The sequence below is a fragment of the Penicillium griseofulvum genome, assembly GCF_001561935.1.
Source record: "Penicillium griseofulvum strain PG3 chromosome Unknown contig_79, whole genome shotgun sequence".
NCBI classification, from domain to species: domain Eukaryota; kingdom Fungi; phylum Ascomycota; class Eurotiomycetes; order Eurotiales; family Aspergillaceae; genus Penicillium; species Penicillium griseofulvum.
Genome location: NW_024467420.1, coordinates 675413 through 693992, shown reverse-complemented (window position 1 = coordinate 693992; position 18580 = coordinate 675413). Strand labels below are relative to the sequence as shown.

At 49.8% G+C, this 18580-nt stretch overlaps 5 protein-coding genes across 5 annotated transcripts; 3 read left to right on the top strand and 2 right to left on the bottom strand.

Moving 5' to 3' along the window:
* Nucleotides 1–105: 105 nt before the first annotated feature.
* Nucleotides 106–1808, top strand: PGRI_002270 (uncharacterized protein; the record flags this gene model as incomplete). The annotated part of the gene is made up of 4 exons (XM_040787940.1): nt 106–129; nt 188–235; nt 282–1439; nt 1488–1808. 4 exons carry the CDS (start codon nt 106–108, stop codon nt 1806–1808), a joined length of 1551 nt encoding a protein of 516 aa, XP_040651712.1.
* A 1516-nt stretch (nt 1809–3324) lies between these two features.
* Nucleotides 3325–4282, bottom strand: PGRI_002260 (uncharacterized protein; the record flags this gene model as incomplete). The annotated part of the gene is made up of 2 exons (XM_040787939.1): nt 3325–3967; nt 4020–4282. The coding sequence occupies 2 exons, from the start codon at nt 4280–4282 to the stop codon at nt 3325–3327; spliced, it is 906 nt and encodes a 301-aa protein (XP_040651711.1).
* A 5585-nt stretch (nt 4283–9867) lies between these two features.
* Nucleotides 9868–10577, top strand: PGRI_002250 (Mg-dependent acid phosphatase; the record flags this gene model as incomplete). Its single annotated transcript, XM_040787938.1, has 2 exons — nt 9868–10061; nt 10130–10577. The coding sequence occupies 2 exons, from the start codon at nt 9868–9870 to the stop codon at nt 10575–10577; spliced, it is 642 nt and encodes a 213-aa protein (XP_040651710.1).
* A 335-nt stretch (nt 10578–10912) lies between these two features.
* PGRI_002240 (transferase hexapeptide domain protein) lies at nt 10913–11677 on the top strand (the record flags this gene model as incomplete). Its single annotated transcript, XM_040787937.1, has 1 exon — nt 10913–11677. One exon carries the CDS (start codon nt 10913–10915, stop codon nt 11675–11677), a length of 765 nt encoding a protein of 254 aa, XP_040651709.1.
* Nucleotides 11678–12086: 409 nt separating this feature from the next.
* PGRI_002230 (putative filament-forming protein (Tpr/p270)) lies at nt 12087–18192 on the bottom strand (the record flags this gene model as incomplete). The annotated part of the gene is made up of 2 exons (XM_040787936.1): nt 12087–17845; nt 17901–18192. The coding sequence occupies 2 exons, from the start codon at nt 18190–18192 to the stop codon at nt 12087–12089; spliced, it is 6051 nt and encodes a 2016-aa protein (XP_040651708.1).
* Nucleotides 18193–18580: the final 388 nt, after the last annotated feature.

Below are 18580 nucleotides of genomic sequence, written 5' to 3'. Positions count from 1 at the left end.
GTTGCACGCCGGACTATTCTTGGATACACACAGCATTCAACAACAAGATATTCACTCTCAGAAAGACAAGACCACATCAGGACTGAACCGCCTAAGCCGATCAAGATGACCCGTATGCATTATGCTTCTGTAAGTCCCACTCAAAGGAAGCCCCATATGATGATTGATACTAATATATCCTCCCCAGCGGACGATGGAAGGTGTTGAAATGGCCAGAATCGCCGCCAGAGACTTGGTATGTGTTCTCCCTCGCCCACTGATATAGACTCTAACTTTAACAGAGACGCAGACTCCCAGGAGGAGATAGCTGCGACGCAGCCTCCCGGAACCCGACAGTCAAGATCGATCTATCCGGCCGCAAGCTAACCGACGAGGGCTTCGATATATTCATCGATGCCTTGCTCGAGACTCTTCGGAAAGAGAAAGACGACAAGCACCCCGAAGGCTTTGTCCGGCTCTTCGAACTCCACCTGGGCGGCAATTGTTTAACCGTCAAGTCGTTACCCAAGCTGGGGATGGCAATCAGATTCAGTATCGGTGATTTGAGCGACCTCGATATATCTCAGAACTGTATCGAGATCAGTACTGCCGGGCAAAGGGCGGCTTGGAAGTATTTCTTGAACTCCTTTGAGGAGTGCTACATGCTCAAGAAAGTCAACTTCTCCGGCAATGCCCTCGGTACTCCCGGTGTGGAGATCCTGGCTAGGATTTACATCCGCAGCAAACTGGGGTTCCCGGATCAGAGCACTCTCCTTGAGAAAGGAGATGATTCCAGTGTCAGCCAACGCGAGAACCCGTCTGATGATAACGGTTCTGGTATCAATTATTTCTCCTCTCTCACCATCCAAGAGAAAGAGAAAGACCAAAAGCCAGCACATCCCGAAGATCCAATCCCCCAGCCGCAAGGGACATCAGAGATTGCATCCAAAAGCAATCGAAGACATTTCCGCAAGACACGTGGACTGAGATCAGTTCCGGAGCTCATTCTGACCAGAATCCCCATGTCAGCCACGGGTGTTATCCATCTTGCCAGCATTCTGTGCCTGCAGGAATCACGGGAGCTGCTCTGCTTTTATCTCCCGAAGACGAAGACGGGTGCCTCTCGACCGGAAACCGAGAAAAAGAATCTGAGTATTACTTGGGAGATAAATGAGTATCTGCATCAAGACGTCCGTCAATTGTTGTACTGGGCAACTGGCATCGCGCAAAGAGCGCCGTCTTTCTCCCCCGGTCTAGCTGTGGCGGTTACCGAGTTGGAGGCTCCTCCAAGGCCGACTTCCCTGTGGAATGGTAGATCTGATATCAAATTCCAATGGGTCACTCGAAACCTGTACCGAGTTGCGACTGAGAGTGAGATCCAAGGGTCGGAGATATGGGGTGTTGCTCTGAAGATGGCCAAGAAGATGCAAACGATCATGTTGAATGAGGAGGTCATTCAGGTACGTGAAATATCCTGGTTACATTTGAATGGGACTAACTCAGAGCAGGCTCAGCTTTCGTCCGGCGGAAAGCTCTTTCAGTGTCTTGGACTTGAAAGGGATTTGGTGGATGCCATCAACCTCGGAGTAGCTCGCTCGAAACTGGATGGGTTGGATGGACAGTCGAAGGAGCCCTGGCGTCTTGGGATGTCGCTGGACACATGGTCGGATGTCATGGGTATGGTCTTGGACAAAGGGGATGTCCTCACTGCTGGTCAGAGGAAGAAGATTGTTCGATATGTGGTGACTCTCGTTGACAGGCCTGTGCCTGAAAAGGCAATGGAGATCTGGCAGTTTCTTTTCAATGTTGGTTGCATCATGCACTCTTGATCTTTTTGGCCCTCTTTTCTGTGTTTTTAGACTTGACTGCGTTTTTTTACTTATTTAGAATCTTATGCTTTTGGAAACCTCGTTCTGAATAGAATATATAACCCTCTAAGCTTGTAAAATGAAGTAATTAGCTATACAAATCAAAGGTTATACACAAAAAAGACACCACATGGCTTATACCACTAGTCTTGAGCTAGCACCGTATTTATGTAGTGTTCGCAAGTCAAAAATATAAATCGTCACCATTTTCAGCCAGAGCTACCACTCCCCCAGTCCAGCCCGCGAGCTGGCTTTACCAATTTCCGAATAACGTATGTCACGTCGGAGAATGGCTCAGGTCCTAAGATATCAGGATTAACTGTGCTTAAAACGTGTTAGCTCATTATGATCGATACTTGTAGTCATATTACCTACAAAGACTTGGTAGCGTCATCGTAGATAAGTTTCCTTAAAGTACAAATTGCCGGTGCCCAATCATCCTCTCTTCGCTCTATTCTTCATATTTGTACTAGCTCTCTCAAGGTATAGATGTATAATCCATGGTCTTACCTATAAGCCGCGCGGAAAGCCGAACGCACCTCGTCCCGGTATACGATATCACATTTCCAGTAAGAAACGGAGTGAACCAGTTCGCCAGCCACCCACTTCCACGCAACATAATTGGTATACCCCAAGGGACGTAATCTCCTCCACCTTGTACACGGTTTCCATAGCCAAGGAGCTTTGAGACGGCGGTGCAGTTCTTAGAATCGAGGCTCGTAAGACTTCGGCACGAGTGTGCTGAGTGATAGCCTGCTGGGCTCGGACTTCAGGGGAGCGAGAGATAGTACCGTGAATCAGAATTTGAGAGTAGAGCCGTATGAATCCCTGTTCAGTAGGATCGAAGAGGTTGTGATATGAGAACTTGATTGCCGCGAACGGATGGCCGAGGCCATCATCGATTTCTTCCTGCGTCATGGTTTGGTATTCTTTGAATAATATATCGTCGAGGACAAATGTAGTACTTGGGGAAGGTTGTTCGAGCCTGATTCTAGTACCGCGCAGATAATCGAAATGTGCTGGCCGAGACATTGTTATGAGCAGAGAAATCAACCCTGCTGTTTGATATGCTGCTTGCTAGATTTATCGGGGTATAAATCGCCTGTCCATCCATAAATTCCACGATACAGATCTCGTTTACTCCCTTCTTACTTTGATTTAGTAGTTGTACAAGTTGAGTCTAAACTTGTGTAATCTGAGAGCCACGTATTTATGACAGTGTTAATCTTTCCTTAAAATTGATATTGCAAATTGTAAAACATAAGAACTTGAAACCTTCCAATAATGAGTATGTGCGATATCTCAAGGACGCCGCCTCACCTTCTGCGGGCTCAACAACCGGCGGCATGGTCGAAGCATCCTATGACTGTGACGAGCGATTCGAGTAGGTGCCGGAGACGGTAGCACTGATGGCAACATGACAGGTCTCCGCAGCCCCATTGCTTGGCTCCTTCAACAGTCCCTCAATATTGAATTATCATCCTCCCCTTTGACAGCGAGAACAGCTTTGACGGCGGCCGTTCCGTATCTCCCTCTCGCGCAGGTCAGACTCATCGAAAGGGGGCATAGGTTGGTATATTCTGGGTTGATGCGGGATATCCGTGTCTGTGTTATCAATAGCGTGGGCAACAGAGAGTTCTAGCTCAGGATCGACCGTAACCCGGTCGCTATAATGAGGAGAGACAGGGCGTTGGCCGCGAGTTTCTCCTCGAAGTCCCAGCTCACTGGGAACCGGTGTTGGCTCTTTAGTGAGGGTATGGATGCTGTCTCTAGTGAAGCTTCGGTCACGAAGAGAAAGTTTCCTCGGTTTCGGTCCGCTTGAGTTCCGGGTGATCACGACGAAAGCAGGGTTTGATGAGGACATATCGTCCGCAGAAGTCAACTGTGAGGAAATATCTGGATCTGCTGGAGGTTCAACGGGGGACTGTTTGGAAAATCTCTTAATCAAGTCTCGTGCATCTTTGATGGTGTCTTTTCTAATATCTTCAATAATGACCGTTATCACTCGGATATTGCCTGCGGTGTCTGGATGCCCATTGAGGCTGGTTTTCCCGTGGAGCGCTCCGATTGAATCGATGAACTGTCGTTCCGTTCGGCGAGTCTGCTTTTTCAAGGCAGTTCTATTGTTTCCAGATTAGCGTTCAGTAAAGAGCATATGCTTGAAATACTAACATCTTATCAAGAGCTTGTGACTTTCTCACAGGATCCCAATTCGGAACCCTGGAAAAGTTGGCAATAGCAGAGTCGAGCATTGCGAGCGATGTCAAAAGGTTTAGGCTGGATTTCACGCTCCCCAGTGTAGCTATCGGAACCTGAAAGTCGTCTTTCACGAAGTGCCATCGAATCTTTGCCTGGAATTTCTCAAAACTAGTACTTTTGCCCCGGTATAATGGCTTGAGCTTGTGGCTAATCTCTCGAATCTGGTCATGGGCCATTTTTGATTGGTCACAAAGTCGTTGATCGAGATTGTTTTGCCTTGCCATTTGCATAACAGTGTTCTGAATCGGACTAATAACCTCCTCAAAAATGCTCGCTAGCAGCCGGCAATTCGCAATTTCGTATTTGAGTAGTTTGACTTCCTTCTTGGCCATACGAATATCTCGAGAGAATCGACATAGGCTCTTGCCACAGGCGTCAAGTTGACCAAACAAGGAAATTGCAGCAAAGGCTACACCTACTGGCTCCATAACTGTCTAGAATTACGAAGTCTCCTCATTTTAGGGAAATCTTAAACAATATATTTGGATATGCGGCTCAACAGGATGTGTGGTAAATAAATCTTACATGTAGTGCAGCGTATCAGGTTAAGCCACGACTATCGCATAACTGGTCTCACGCATTGCGATACTCGATAATTGGTGCCTCTATACAGATTGACTACTATGATAGGACGTCCATAAAAACCCAGCAACTAATTATGTAGGCGGTCCATCCGTAGCACAGTATCACATTTACTAGGGTGAAGGGTACATGAGACAAATCATCTCTTCCAGTTTGCTGGCAATGCGACCGAACACGTCGCAGGCTTCCAGATTAGGACTAGTAGCGTTTATTTTTTTTAAAAAAGAAAAGAACCAAAGCGGCTGGACGCGACAGCACGTGATTGGTTGATGAAAACAAAACAAAGAAAAAACAAACAAAAAAGCAAATATTCACGTGACTACACGTGATTGGCAGAAAAAAAGGGAAAAGATATAATAAAAACAAAAAACCGGCAAAAAGCACGCGACCGCACGTGATTGGCCAAGAAAAAATAAAATAAAAATAAAAATAAAACCGGCAAAAACCACGTGATAACACGTGAGCGCCTTATCACGTTCATCCAAGAGCCCTACTTATGTTGTACAAGGTCTGTTTCCAGAGTCACAGAAGGTACCCTGTGGCTATTAATTTTTGTATATATTCCAGACCACCCTAGTTCAAAATAAAAACTGGCAATGTCGTAGCAATAGATGGACTTTCTTTATTTTCATTCCAGCAGGAAAATAATATTGGTTCTTAAGCGTAGATTTGATATGGGGTATCATACCATGTCTACTATATGAATTCTAACAAAAATACCTACATAGAAGGTATCAAGGTGTTGGTCGCGAGAAAGAAATTGTCGAGGTCCAATGCCACCTTTCGACCCAAGAATGTAACCGGCTCAACGAGCGACTCGACTACAATGGGTCTCGGCTTCCAAGATGAGACCCATCTGAAGGTTGGGGGCCATGTAGCGGCTGACAGCCATCGCAACGCATGTTTAACGCCTAATTTCATCAAACTTGTAGACAAACATTGTGAAGTTAAGACTGGGTCTATAGAATATGGCTTTCGTGCTGATTGGAGTCATACTATGTAGTTACGTAGTTGAAAGAAGAACTCAAAACAGTAGGTATCACCCCATGTGGGTAATGTTATCATGAGGGTACCCATGTGATAGGTGCACGTGCACTCCCCAGGTTTCGGCACGGGTCGCACGGACCTTGTCTTCGGCACGGGCTCCAGAACTCGGCTCCAGGTTTCGGCACGGGCTTCAGAACTCGGCCCCAGATTTCGGCTCGGGCCGCACGGGCCGACTACCTCGGCGGGAGGTATAAAACGCAACCTCGCCCCCCGGAGACCTGTTCTTCTTCATTTTTCCCTTCCACACACTCGTTCAACACGACCCATTGTATAATCATTTGGCTTGTTCGTAAACTTGACAAAGGAATGTTGTGTTTTTACCTGTTTAGCTTTTTAATTTTTTAATTGATTTTTTAAATTGATTTTATAAATTGATTTTTAATTATTATTTATTTATGCAGGACAGGATCTAGAACCACACGTGGCCATTGAACACGCACGCTCATTGGCTACCAGAATATTGGCATAGGTACGTGCTTAGCACTGCCCCGGAGCTCGGCTTGGGGACTAAAGATCTACCGGCTCGGGTATAAAACGAGCAATCGACCCCGGAGACTTCTTCCTCTTTTCATCTCTTCAACTCTCTTCGACCCCGAAGACTATCTTCAAACTCTTCTTCATAACTATAAGCCCCCTTCCCCCTTTTGTGTACTTACTGACTTTCATACAGAAATATGTGGCTTGCGAGCCTCCCCATCCACCCGCGTGCCTCTCTTATGAATCTTCTTGCTAATTATAAACCCCCTTCCCCCATCTTGTTTACTTTCTGACTTTCACACAGGAACATGAGACTTACGAGCCTCCACATCCACCCACATGGCCACCCGCCGGCCTCTCTTATGAATCTTCTTGCTAATTATAAACCCCCTTCCCTGTTTTGTTTACTTACTGACTCTCATACAGGAACATGAGACTTACGAGCCTCCACATCCACCCACGTGGCCACCCGCCGGTCTCTCTTAAAGATTCATTTATGAGTCTTCTTGCTAATTATAAACCCCCTTCCCCCTTTTCTTTACTTACTGACTTTCACACAGAACATGAGACTTACGAGCCTCCACACCCACCCACGTGGCCACCCGCCGGCCTCTCTTAAAGATTCATTTATGAGTCTTCTTGCTAATTATAAACCCCCTTCCCCCTTTTGTTTACTTACTGACTTTCACACAGAACATGAGACTTACGAGCCTCCACACCCACCCACGTGGCCACCCGCCGGCCTCTCTTAAAGATTCATTTATGAATCTTCTTGCTAATTATAAACCCCCTTCCCCCTTTTGTTTACTTACTGACTTTCACACAGGAGCATGAGGCTTACACGTCTCCCAACTCTCTCCCCTTTTCCTTTTTCTCAGATCAGATGGATCATCTGTTCTTGCTAGTTTGATCACTAGCAGTCCTGTTACGACAGGACATTATGATTATTTTAATTTTTGAAAACTCGTGACTTGGCCTCTGTGCTTGCATATGCCTCGTTGCACAGTGTCACTGGGCTCACACTACCCCCGGTTGACACACCCTTGTTTTTTCATCAATTATTCGGCTTGTCCGGGTGCTTGGAGAAGAAACTTTACTTGACTCAAGGCTCTTTTGTCCAACCTTGAAAGTTGTATCCGAATTTTACAGGCTCATTGTCTACGAGGAGATCTCTTCTCTTCTCTTCCCCCCACCGGCTTCTTCCCTCATTGGAGTGTACCTTTTACCTGGGCACTAGGAAAATGGGAATTGATACTCCTCTCTATCCACCCGGGTAGGAATTGTGCTCGAAAGGCTACTTTCATTTAATCTTTCATCTTAACTTTTTGGAACTGGTCACCTGGCCTCTATGCTTTAATATGCCTCGTAGCACCGTGCTACTGGGCTTACACTATAGTACCCCCGGTGGGAGCGCCCTTTTCTTCATCAATTATTCGGCTTGTCCGGGTGCTTGGAGAAGAAAGCGTTGACTCTTGTCCAATGTTCAAGTTCTATCCGAATCCTGCACACTCATTGGCTGCGAGCTTTACCGGCATACTTTGTTGTTGTTGTTGTATCGAGTAAGGTCCGGCGGGAGATGGGCGTAGCCGGTCTCCCTGTGACCTCCCATGGGGTAAAGGAACGTGCCAATAAGCGAGTCAGAGAACGATGGGAGAAGCCGTGGGAGTGAGAAAGAACTTTCGTAGCTGCAAAGCGCTTGATGTAGGGGCAGAACAAGAAAGACATTTTGTCTATACGAAGGCCTGTCAAAGCCACAATGTGCGATTTTGTTCCAAATGCGTACAATGATGATCGGGCGCCGGCACTTCCAGTGCAAAGACAAGGCAATGTAAACACATGGATGAGACTAACACAGGGTCACAATCACTGAGGCATATCCTTGTACAGTGCCCACGATATCCTATCCCGCGTACAAAATTGTAGGAGCAGCTATAGGCAGTTGGTATCAAGCAGACTGACTATGATGAGGTCCTGTCAAATCTGCAGGCCACCCGCTCCATGGCCAACTCCATGTACCGAACAGATCTTCAGCAGTTTCAGCGCATAGGACTCGAGGAGGAAGACGACGACGAACCGATAGGCCTCGCGGCTATAGCCCTAAAAGTGAGACGATGGGTATTAGCCAATGAGCATGAATGAAGCTGTGGAACGAGAAACTCACCTAGAGTCGACGAATATACCAAACAACAGCTGGCCAGAGATACCACACTGTCAATGGAGACTGAGGCAGGCGGAAGTTGCAGAGGATAGAAGAAGTGAGAGATGTAAGATGGAGGGTACACTCCATGGCAGTCGCTTTTGTATGGGATTATGAGCTTATAGGTTCATACTTAAGTTGCAGGAATGGGCTGATTCCATGCTCTCTAGAAAGCAGCCTCTGTATACACTTGGGAGTAATCCCAACACGGCCCTTGGCTTTGAGTTCTTGCTTCAGCTGGATGAAGCGCCTGCATTGTCATACGCAATTAATTAGACTGCAACATGTTAATCGAACTTTGATTGATTGTGATGGATACGGCCGTGCCGAGCTATGGACCTACATATGTACAAGTTTTATAAATAGCCACAGAAGGCATTCCTAAGTACTTAAAGTGTGGATTACGTTAACTGGGCGGATGCCTGTCATAGTGCGACGTGTGAAATAGATGTAGATATGTTAGAGACGGGGTGATTCCCGCTCGCGTTTCTTGCTGGCTGTGTCGAGCCACCTTCTCCGGTCACGCCTGCTGTATAGCGGGGCTACCGCCTGCCAGTTACTGCCCGCTATTCGGGTTGGAGGTGTTCAAGATAATCCGAAGCGCCACCGCCTGGGAGGTATAAAGCGACCCATTTTCCACCGGGAGCTCTTCTCTTCTTCTTCTTTTCTCCCCATCCCCGGGGTAGCCCCCCGGGTTCCCCTTCCCCTTTCCCTCAACATGTATCTACTAACTTATGTTTGTAGGTACCTTCCCCCCCCGAGGCTAGCACACCTCCCGAAAACGTGCTTGAAAGGTTACTTTCAAGTAACCTTTCAACCAATTTTTAGAACTAAAACGTACCGCTGGGCTTACACTGCCCCCAGTGTGTGCGGAACCCCTTTTTTCATCAATTATTCGGCATGACCGGGTGCTTGGAGAAGAAAGCTCTTTTGTCTAAAGCTGTAACAAAATATGATATAGTTCGGATTATTGTTTGTCCGAGAGTGCTGATGTTTTAAGGTTTGGTCGGACCTCCTGGGGTCGGGATCTCGGCCCATTATTTATCCTAAATTGACCTCGCTGTCCATTTGGGCGGTGAACCTCGCTGTCCCCATTTGGGCGGTGAATCTTGGGAGATCCCACATGTTGCCGTGGAGTTTGTTTACGTTAGCACACAAATCGTCCTGTCCCGTCCCTCTGGCTGTGGTTAGCTTCACCTGTTTCCCCACGTGAGATGACATGCGCATATTGGTCTTTGTAATTATTGTAGATTTTCACTATATCTAGGTCGCATCCTAGACATTGCAGATCACAATGTCCCTACGCACATACAAAGTGGGGCTGGTCGCAATCGCGATCCGTAGCAGGTCTCACGTGCCATTTCACCTCGGATCATCGTTCATCGTTTCCATGGTTCATTTCCTTCGTGGAATCTTCCTCTGAGTCTTCGTGTGTTCTTTACTTCTTTTGTACCAAACATGTTACGCGCCAAGCGCCAGAACACTCAGCCTTTGGAGGATTCATCTGTCGCGCCTGAAACTTTCACCGATGGCCTCCCACTCCCAAAATTGATCGCATTCGATCTAGACTACACATTGTGGCCCTTCTGGGTCGACACACATGTCAGCGCCCCAGTCAAGGCCCGTGACAACAACTCACGTGCCGTGGACAGGTACGACGAATTCCCCCTTGATGAATTTGAGACTACTTTTCTAACCCCGCATTCCTTATCTCAAATAGATGGGGAGAGTCCTTCGCCTTCTACCCGGCAGTCTCGTCTATAGTCTACGCCTGCAAACATCGCTCCATCCCACTAGCACTCGCATCCCGAACTCAGGCCCCCGATCTGGCGCGTGACATGCTCAAATCCCTGCATATTATCCCCACCTTCTCCGATAACCCCGCCGCGAACGCCAAGACCATCCGTGCCCTCGATTACTTTGATTTTATCCAGATCTACCCCGGGAGCAAAACATCGCATTTTTCCAAGATCCAACAGACGAGTAGTGTTCCTTATGAGGATATGCTGTTCTTCGATGATGAGGCGCGCAATCGGAACGTGGAGACGGAGCTAGGGGTCACATTTTGCTTGGTCCGCGATGGGATGACCAGAGATGAGGTCGACCGGGGCGTTAGAGCTTGGAGAAAACGAAATGGCATCAAACAAGAGACCGTGGAGGAATCGTGAGATACATGGCTGTCTTATTTTATCGATCCTACATTGGGGGATGTTGCGCTTTAGACTGGGCTTTGCATTTTAGATACCCCGGCTTTGGATATACGAATACAGTTTCCTATGCTATACAGCAATCCTTCTATACCAATAGAATAAGCATGGAATAGGATAGTATCCCTAGGTACTTCGATCCATCCATGGATAGACCCTCCTGACCGGTGGACGTTTTATGGAGCTGACTAAGGGACATACCCCAAAAAGCGGCGCGAGCTAGCTCCAAAACAGGAGCACAATGGGATCATACAAGAATCTCCCCAAACACATCTCCCCCAACATATACAACCAAAATGGCGACCCTCAAACCTCCAACAAATACCCACCGCTCCTCATCTTCCTCCCACAGCTCCGGCCCACCAAAAGCCCCCTTAAAAGCCGATCCGACAGCCACAATCGCCGACACCGTCGTCTTCCAAGGCCGACACGTCGTCACCATCGGCGCAGGGACAGTCATCCACCCGCGCGCGAAATTCTACGCATACGAGGGCCCAATTATCGTCGGCGACGGCTGTATAATTTGCGAGAAAGCGGTCATCGGCGCTCCGCCAACTTCATCTCGCTCACCGTCGCCGTCCAGACCAACAAGCACATCTACGAGCACATCCATCGAGTCTGGGGCATCGACGCCAGAGCCTAAGAAGGAGATATCGACGCGGATCTCATACTTTGTTACTGTTGGTCCGTTGGTGACGGTCGAACCCGGCGCTAATATTCATTCTTCTGCTACAATCGAGGCATTGGCGACGATTCGCCGGGACGCGGATATTGGTTCACACTCGAAGGTGTGCTCCGGGTGTGAAATTGCCGCTGGCGGATCTGTTGCTGAGTGGGTCGTTGTCTACGGGCAGGGCCCGGGAATGCGGAGGAAGAGAGCTCGAGGCGTGAAGGGGATGAGTCCGGCTGTTGTGAGTGCGGCGCAGGTCGCGCAGACGCCTCTTCCTGGACCTGCGCCGGCGGGTAAGGTTATTGAGGATGCTAGGTTGATGGTTCTACAGAAGGAGAGGGAGGTTCTCGGGAGGATGCTTGTTCCTGCAGCTGGAGGGAGGAAGAAGTGATTTCAAGATGGTTTTTTGTGGATATTCTTTTTGTTTGAACTTGCGTTCATCTGTGTCGGATCAGATTTGTTTTGCGTAGATCCATGTCTTCTAGCAGATTATACCCCAGTCTTCGTTTACAGTCCCTCTATCGCGGGTGGTTACAATGATAATGCACGAGATACTTGGCAATTGATCAACTTTAATTGGTAGTAGCAATCAATAGAAAGCCGTAGGAACGCCACACATTCAGTAGATACAAAACAAAAGAAATGAAACTGCTGTCTGAGAAGCAGGTTTAAATATGAAAAGCAATGCGCCATCTGGCATACACGGGCATAGATACCTATTGATGAATAGGCCTACGCCGCATGTGTCAGTAAAATCGAGAATACATTGATGGAATAGAAAAAGATAAAACGACGACTGCTTAAGAAGAGCCTCCGCCACGAGGCTGCGGGCCACCACCGCCTCTCTGTCTCTTTCCACCGCTTCCACCCTCAGTGGTTGTATCGGGACCATCATCACGAGAACGCTTGTTGCCCCCAGGAATGAACTGACGGGCCGAAGCATTCAGGTTCCCACGGTTGGCAGTGGAGCTCTGAGCCTGCGCAGCGTTGGTTTGGTTTTGGTTACCGCCACGACCCTGTCCACCACGACCGCCGCGACCTCGGTGAAGGCCCGGTCCGCGCTGGGTTTGGCTCTGACCATGGCCTTGCTGCTGCTGTTGATCATGTTGTTGATGGCCGAATTGGGGGCCACCACCACGACCACCACGTCCGCCTCGTGCAATAGGAAGCCCAGACTGAAGAGCTCGCATCAGACCAGGTGGGTTTCCAGCGGGAGGTTTGCTGGGAAGAGATGAGGCCTGTTGATTTTGATCGGTTTGCTGAACTTGACCGAACGGATTAGCTGGCGCTGTGGGTTGTGTCTCGCCTTGTTGGGGGACAGCAACCTCGGATGGCGCAGTAGCAGGGGCTGCTTGCTCCGTTGGAACATTAGGGGCTGATGCCACAGAAACGGCTGCAGGAACAGGAGTGGGAGCAGCGGCCTGGCCCGGAGGGGCTGTAACTGGGACTTGCGGCGCCGCTATAGTTGGAGCGGGACCGGCGGGCTGGACTGGCATTGCTGGTACCGGGGGCTTAGCAGCCGGAACCGGGACTGGTGCAGGTCGGGCAGTCTTTGCAATTTCCCATACTTCCACAACGGGTTTTTGCGGAGTTTCCGTTGCTGCCTTTGATACCACATCAATCTTGGCATTCGCAGTGCGGAATCTGGTGTCGAGCATGCTGAGGCGGGCAGCTGTTTTCTTTTCAACAAGTTCGACCGCCGATGTGACCTTCTCCTTGATTTCATTCTCATGAGCCTTGATCAAAGCCTCCCTTTCCTCGGCCGACTTTTGTTGTAGTCCAGCCAATGCGGCTTCATTTGCACCGGAGGAGGCCTGGGCTTCTTGTTGTAACCTTTGTTGCTCGCGTGCCACTTGACCGCGAATGTTGTTTCGAACGATTGTGCGAATAGTCTCATGCTTCGCAACCAGCTCCCTTGCTTGAGCATCTGTCAATTCGGGAATGGTAAATCCGGCAAGCTCGAACGTCTTTGACGGCGTTGCAGGGGTTGCATCCGGGCCAGCACCTGGTGTTCCGGGTACGGATTGTTCACCGGCGGAAATTTTCTCAAGTTCTTGACGATGAGCAGCCTTGACCTCATTCAGCTTAGAGTTGTACAAGTCCTTAAGGCGGTCGGCGCGTTCCTTGATCTTAGCATCTTGTTCGCTGGCCTGTGTCGCCAAAAGTCCATCCTTCTCGGCAAGAGCTGCCTCGAGTCGCTGGATCTTCTGCTCGAGTTCTTGGATCTTTTGGGCGTCACCGGGACCAGGGACTGCGATGGTGGCAGTCGGGAACTGGGAAGCCGGAGTAGCGTTGACGGGGGCTTCTTCGCCTGCAGCTGGTGCTGGTGTTGCGGCTGGGGCAGGAGCCACAGTGGCTGGTGTCTCTGCCACCTTGGTTTTCAATGCCTCCAATTCGTTCTTTGTAGTCTGAAGTTCGGCTTGGATGACCTCTTTCTCCTGCAACACCACATTAAGCTCATCTTGCTTGGCCTTGACACGCGCGCTAAGGTCCTTAGAGCGTGCCTTGAATTGATCTGTGAGCTTGGCTCGCAATTCCTGCGCACGTTCTTCAGAATGCTGTTTGAGCTGCTCTGGGAACTCCGCGATTTGAGCCTGAAGTGACTCCACCTGGGTCTGGAGAGCCTCCCGCTGGGACACGGCCTCGGTCTTCTCATTCTCGAGGGTCGTGAGCTTCTCCTTGAGCTCTTGCATTTCAGTAGGATCGACACGGTCGTACTTTTGGAGGATGTTCTGAATACGTTGTTGGTATCGGTCGCGATCAGCTTGCAGAAGCTGCATTTCACCATCCTTGGCTTCACATTGGCTCTCCAATTCGTGAATCTTGGCCTTGAGGGGTTCGATCTCCTGGACCAGTTCGCTCTCGCGGGCGATCTTTTGATCACGCACGGCCTCGGTTTGCTTCAGTTGGTTTCTGAGAGTGGCATTGCTTTCACGGAAAACGTTGAGCTCATTGATAGTCTCCAACAGCTTGCTGTGATTCAATGCGTTGTGATCGCTGTCGGCCGCAGCACGGCGCTGCTGCTCAAGCTTCAGACGGGTCTCATCAAGCTGGGACTGAGTGTAGTCGAGTTGTTGGTTGAGGCGCTTGCTTTCCTGTGTCGAAAGGTGGTATTGGACCTCGACAATTTCTTTCTCGCGACGCAAGAACTTGATAACCTCCTGGAGGCCCTCAAGGTTGGGTGCCGCCTGCTCTCCCTCTTGCTCATCGTCTGAAACATTCATTCGGTCCCGCTGCAAGGAAGATATCTGGCTGGTAATATTCTCCAGCTGGGTGTGAAGCACGGAATTCTGGTGAAGGACCTCCTCCCGGCGCTTGTGCAGTTCAGAGAGCTCACCCTCATAGGCGGCTCGTTGCTCCGCCCAGCTTTCCTCCTTCTGAGACAGGTCCGTTTTGTAGCCTTCGGATTGGGTTCGCAGTTGGGCAATGTCGAGCCTTAGCTGGTTGCTCTCTGCACGAACAACCTGTAGATTCTTGGCTGCCTCGGCGTGTTTAACAAGCTCGGTCTCGTAGTTCTGTTGAGCATGCTTGGCAATTTCGGCCTGCGCATTCAGGTCCTCCTGGTGGTACTGTGCAGCAGTGACATGACGTTCATTGTCAGCCTTTAGACGGGTAATTTCCGACTCAAAGTTGGCCTTCTGCTCCTCTAGGCGGCGCATTGCCTCCGCCTGCTCTTCCCGGAGATTGGTCATCTCATTGTTCGAGTTGGACAGTTCAGCTGAGATCTCTTCAATGCGAGTTTCGAGGTCCTGGATCTTAGTGTTCTTCTCCTCCACAAGACGATCAGTCTCTTCGCGGTATTGTTCCTGTGTCTCGGTGGCGGACTCCAGACGTTCTTCACTCGCCTGGCTAATAGCCTGGTAGTCTTCAGCCAGTTGCTTGGCGTGTTCTAGTTCACCCTTGGCCAATTCCAGGTCCCGTTTGAGTTCGGAAACTTCAATTGAAAGTTCTTGTTCACGAGAAAGACCGTTTCCTTCACCGGCATCCTCGCCCTCTGTGAGTCCCTCGGCGGTGCCGGCGGACACGCTTGGTCTAGAGTTCAAGACCTGCAGACGCTCTTCGGCACTCTTGAGCTCAACTGCAAGCTCATCCACACGGGACTGCAAGTGATCCCGAGTGGTCTTGGCGGCAACCAGCTCTTCGCGGACAGCGCTCAAGCTAGTGACAAGATCATCAATTCGTTTTTGGGATGTCTCCTGCTCATACTCCCGGCGCATGCTAGCCTTTTTGGAATCCTCCACTTCGTCATTGAGTTTACGCTTTGTCGACTGCAGTTCGGTTTCGAGCGACTCGACGCTGGCTTGGAGACGGCGTCGGCTCTCGGAGTCGGTGTGTTCACGCTCGTTGAGAATGGTTTGAAGGTTTGCATTCAATGAGTCCAGACGGCTGCGCTCATTCCGCAGATTTTCTGTATCATCAATGAGCCTCTTCTCAATATTCTTCCAAAGGTCCTTTTCGGCCTTCAGGTTGGCATTTTCTCTCTGAAGGCTCTCAACAAGGCCCTTAGCCTCCACGAGGTCTTCCGCGGCTTGCTGAGTGCGCAGATCCTGTCGGTTTGCATTTTCGAAGAGAGTAGAATAGCGCTTTTGGATCTCCGTGTTCTCATTCTTGAGCATATTAAAGTTGCTCTGCAAAAGCTCCGCACGTTGGGTTGCAGCAGCAAGCTGGCTGCTTGACCGACTGATATCGGACATAAGCTCACTGTTCTTACGAGACAGCTCATTAACCTGCTGTCGCAGTGCTTTGTGGTCTGTCGTAGTTTCTTCACGGAAAGTGTCGAAATGGGCTTGAACCTTTCGGAGCAACTCAGCATAGTCCGGCCCTGATGTTTCCATGGCGCCTTGGGGAGCAGCACCAAGAGGCATAGATTGTGAGAAGACAGACTGATCGTCACCGGTTGGCTTTCTGTGCATGAGCATGCTGCGGAATGTGTCGCGCTCCTTGACGTAACTCTGCATCTGGGCGCTGAGGTTCGCAATCTCATCACGGTTTGTCTGGGCGCGGGTCCGCAACTCCTTCAACTCCTCGATGTCTGCTTGCCGCGCAAGTTCCTTGGCTTGCGCCTCTTCTCCCTCCTGCTTGTCACCTAGCTCTCTCAACATGCGTCGGAGAGTGTGATTTTGTTCCTGGAGTTCGTGAAGATCCTTAAAGGTGGTCAGATGCTTGCTAATAAAGCGGCCAGTTTCATTGAGATCCTTTGACGACTCTTCAACTTCACCCCGAGCGATGCGCTCGAGCTCCTGGCGGTCGTATTCTTCACCACGTCTTGCGAAGGCAACCTCCAGGACGAGAACCTTGACTTCCGCACTCAGATCACGAAGTTGCTGGCGTAGAATGTCGCCCTCGCGAGCCAAGCCCTCCACTTGACCTTGCCATTTCCTGGCTTCCTTGAGAGCGGTATCCCGTTCCTTCCCGGCCGCTTCGAGAAGAGTAGACATTTCCACAACAGCATGGTCGAGACGCTTTTGTTCTGCTCGTCCCTCCTCAATTTCGGGTCTGGTTGAGTCAAGTTCTTGAACCATCTCATCGACGGTATTGCGGAGTTCCTGGCAAGTTCTCTGCTCAGCTGCAAGAGCGGTTTTCATTCTGTCATACTCGGAGTACATTTGGGTGATATTCATACCGCCCTTACCACGGGATGCGCGGGGGGAGAATGAGCCACTAGGAGTGCCAGCACGCATGATGCTTGATCGTAGAGGTGTACTGGGTGTACCTCCATTTAGTGAGAGAGCGGGGCTTGCTGATCTTCCTCTAGAAGGCTCAGACTCAAGCTGGGCAACAAGTGCCTCGAGTTCGCCAATTCGGCGCTCCGCGGCTCCCTTATCGTTGGACTCGGTCTCAAGCTCAACACGGAGGCGAGAGATTTCCTGTGCCGCATCATCCTTTGTCTTTTCGAGGGCGAGTTGGCATTCTTGCACCCGTTGCTTGGCCGTCTGAGCGGAAGATCCTTGTAGCTCGGCCAATCGGTTAGCGCTGTCAAGTTCGATGCGGAAGGATTCGGTTGCCTGGATAGCTTCCTCTTTCAACTGATGAATGGTAGCTAGAGAAGTTTCGTATCGCTGCTCTGTTTCGTCCAACCGACTCTTGAGTGAGTTCTCGCTTCGTCGAAGAGAGTCGATTGTCGAGTTTGCTTCATCGTTGTCGCGCTGAAGCTCCGAGATCCGAGCACCCTTTTCTTTGCGGAACTTGATGTATTCAGCGGATTTTGTCTTAAGTTCGGTCTCGAACCATTCGTTGTTCTTTTTGGTGAGATCCAGTTCTTGTTGAAGGCTCTGTTCACGGAAGCGAGCGCTGGCAGATGCCGCATTGGAATTTTCGAGATTTTGCTCCGCGGTGGAGAGTTCACGTCGTAACTCGATGGTTTTCTTGTGTTGAAGCGAAAGTTCCTCTGCCAATTTGTCATAGGCCGCAGATTTCGATTCGAGCAAGCCCAGTGTGTCTCTGTTGGATGCCTCCAGAGATGAGATACGTGCTTTCAAAGATGTGGTTTCGGATTCGGTAGACGTGGAAGAGGACTTCAGGGTAGAGATCTCTGTCTCAAGTGATGACCGGGTGGTTTCTATCCATTGTTAGAGCTCGTTCTTCAGTACTAAACAGGATAGAGTGATAGATACCAGCTTCGTGCAGTTTTTTCCTCAGATCTTCGACCTCCGCATGTCCTTTCTCAACGGTGGCTTTCAGAACCTTGACCTTCGACTCATTGCTGCGCACGGCATTCTCAAGCTCTACCTCCAAGCGAAGCTTGTCGGATTTGAGTTCGTCGGATTCATGTGCCTTTTTATTGATTGATTCTAAAAGTTGATTGACAAGCTCCACAGTTGGGGCCTGCTGTAAGGTCGTGAGTGTCGATTCCGGAAGCGCATAGTGGGAGGATAGGTAAGGTAGTTGAATGGCAGTGTCGGCCATATTGCCAGCCAGCAACAGCACTGAGCTGCTGTGGCGGAGGAATCAAGAAACGTAAGTAGGAGCAGCGCAAGCTAGAGCTGGGTCCTCGAGGACGGGCGCGCCGTGTACTGGTCAGAGACAACTACACACAGCGCTGGGCGAGGGACCTCAGGTCATGACGATGTGAACAAAAGAAAGGTGTGTCTTCTGGGGGTAGAAGATGAAGAATTGAATGAAATAGTAATTGAAAGAAACGGTGGTGAGGTGACTTCAAGGGCGTGCGAGATCCATTTCCGCGCTTTGGGGTTGCTGAGCTCTGGCACGTGACATTCTTTGTCTGGCCTTCAATCTTTTAATAGGTACTCTACTCGAAGCTTAACTGCTTGACTAGGCTGTCCCCATTCTCTAT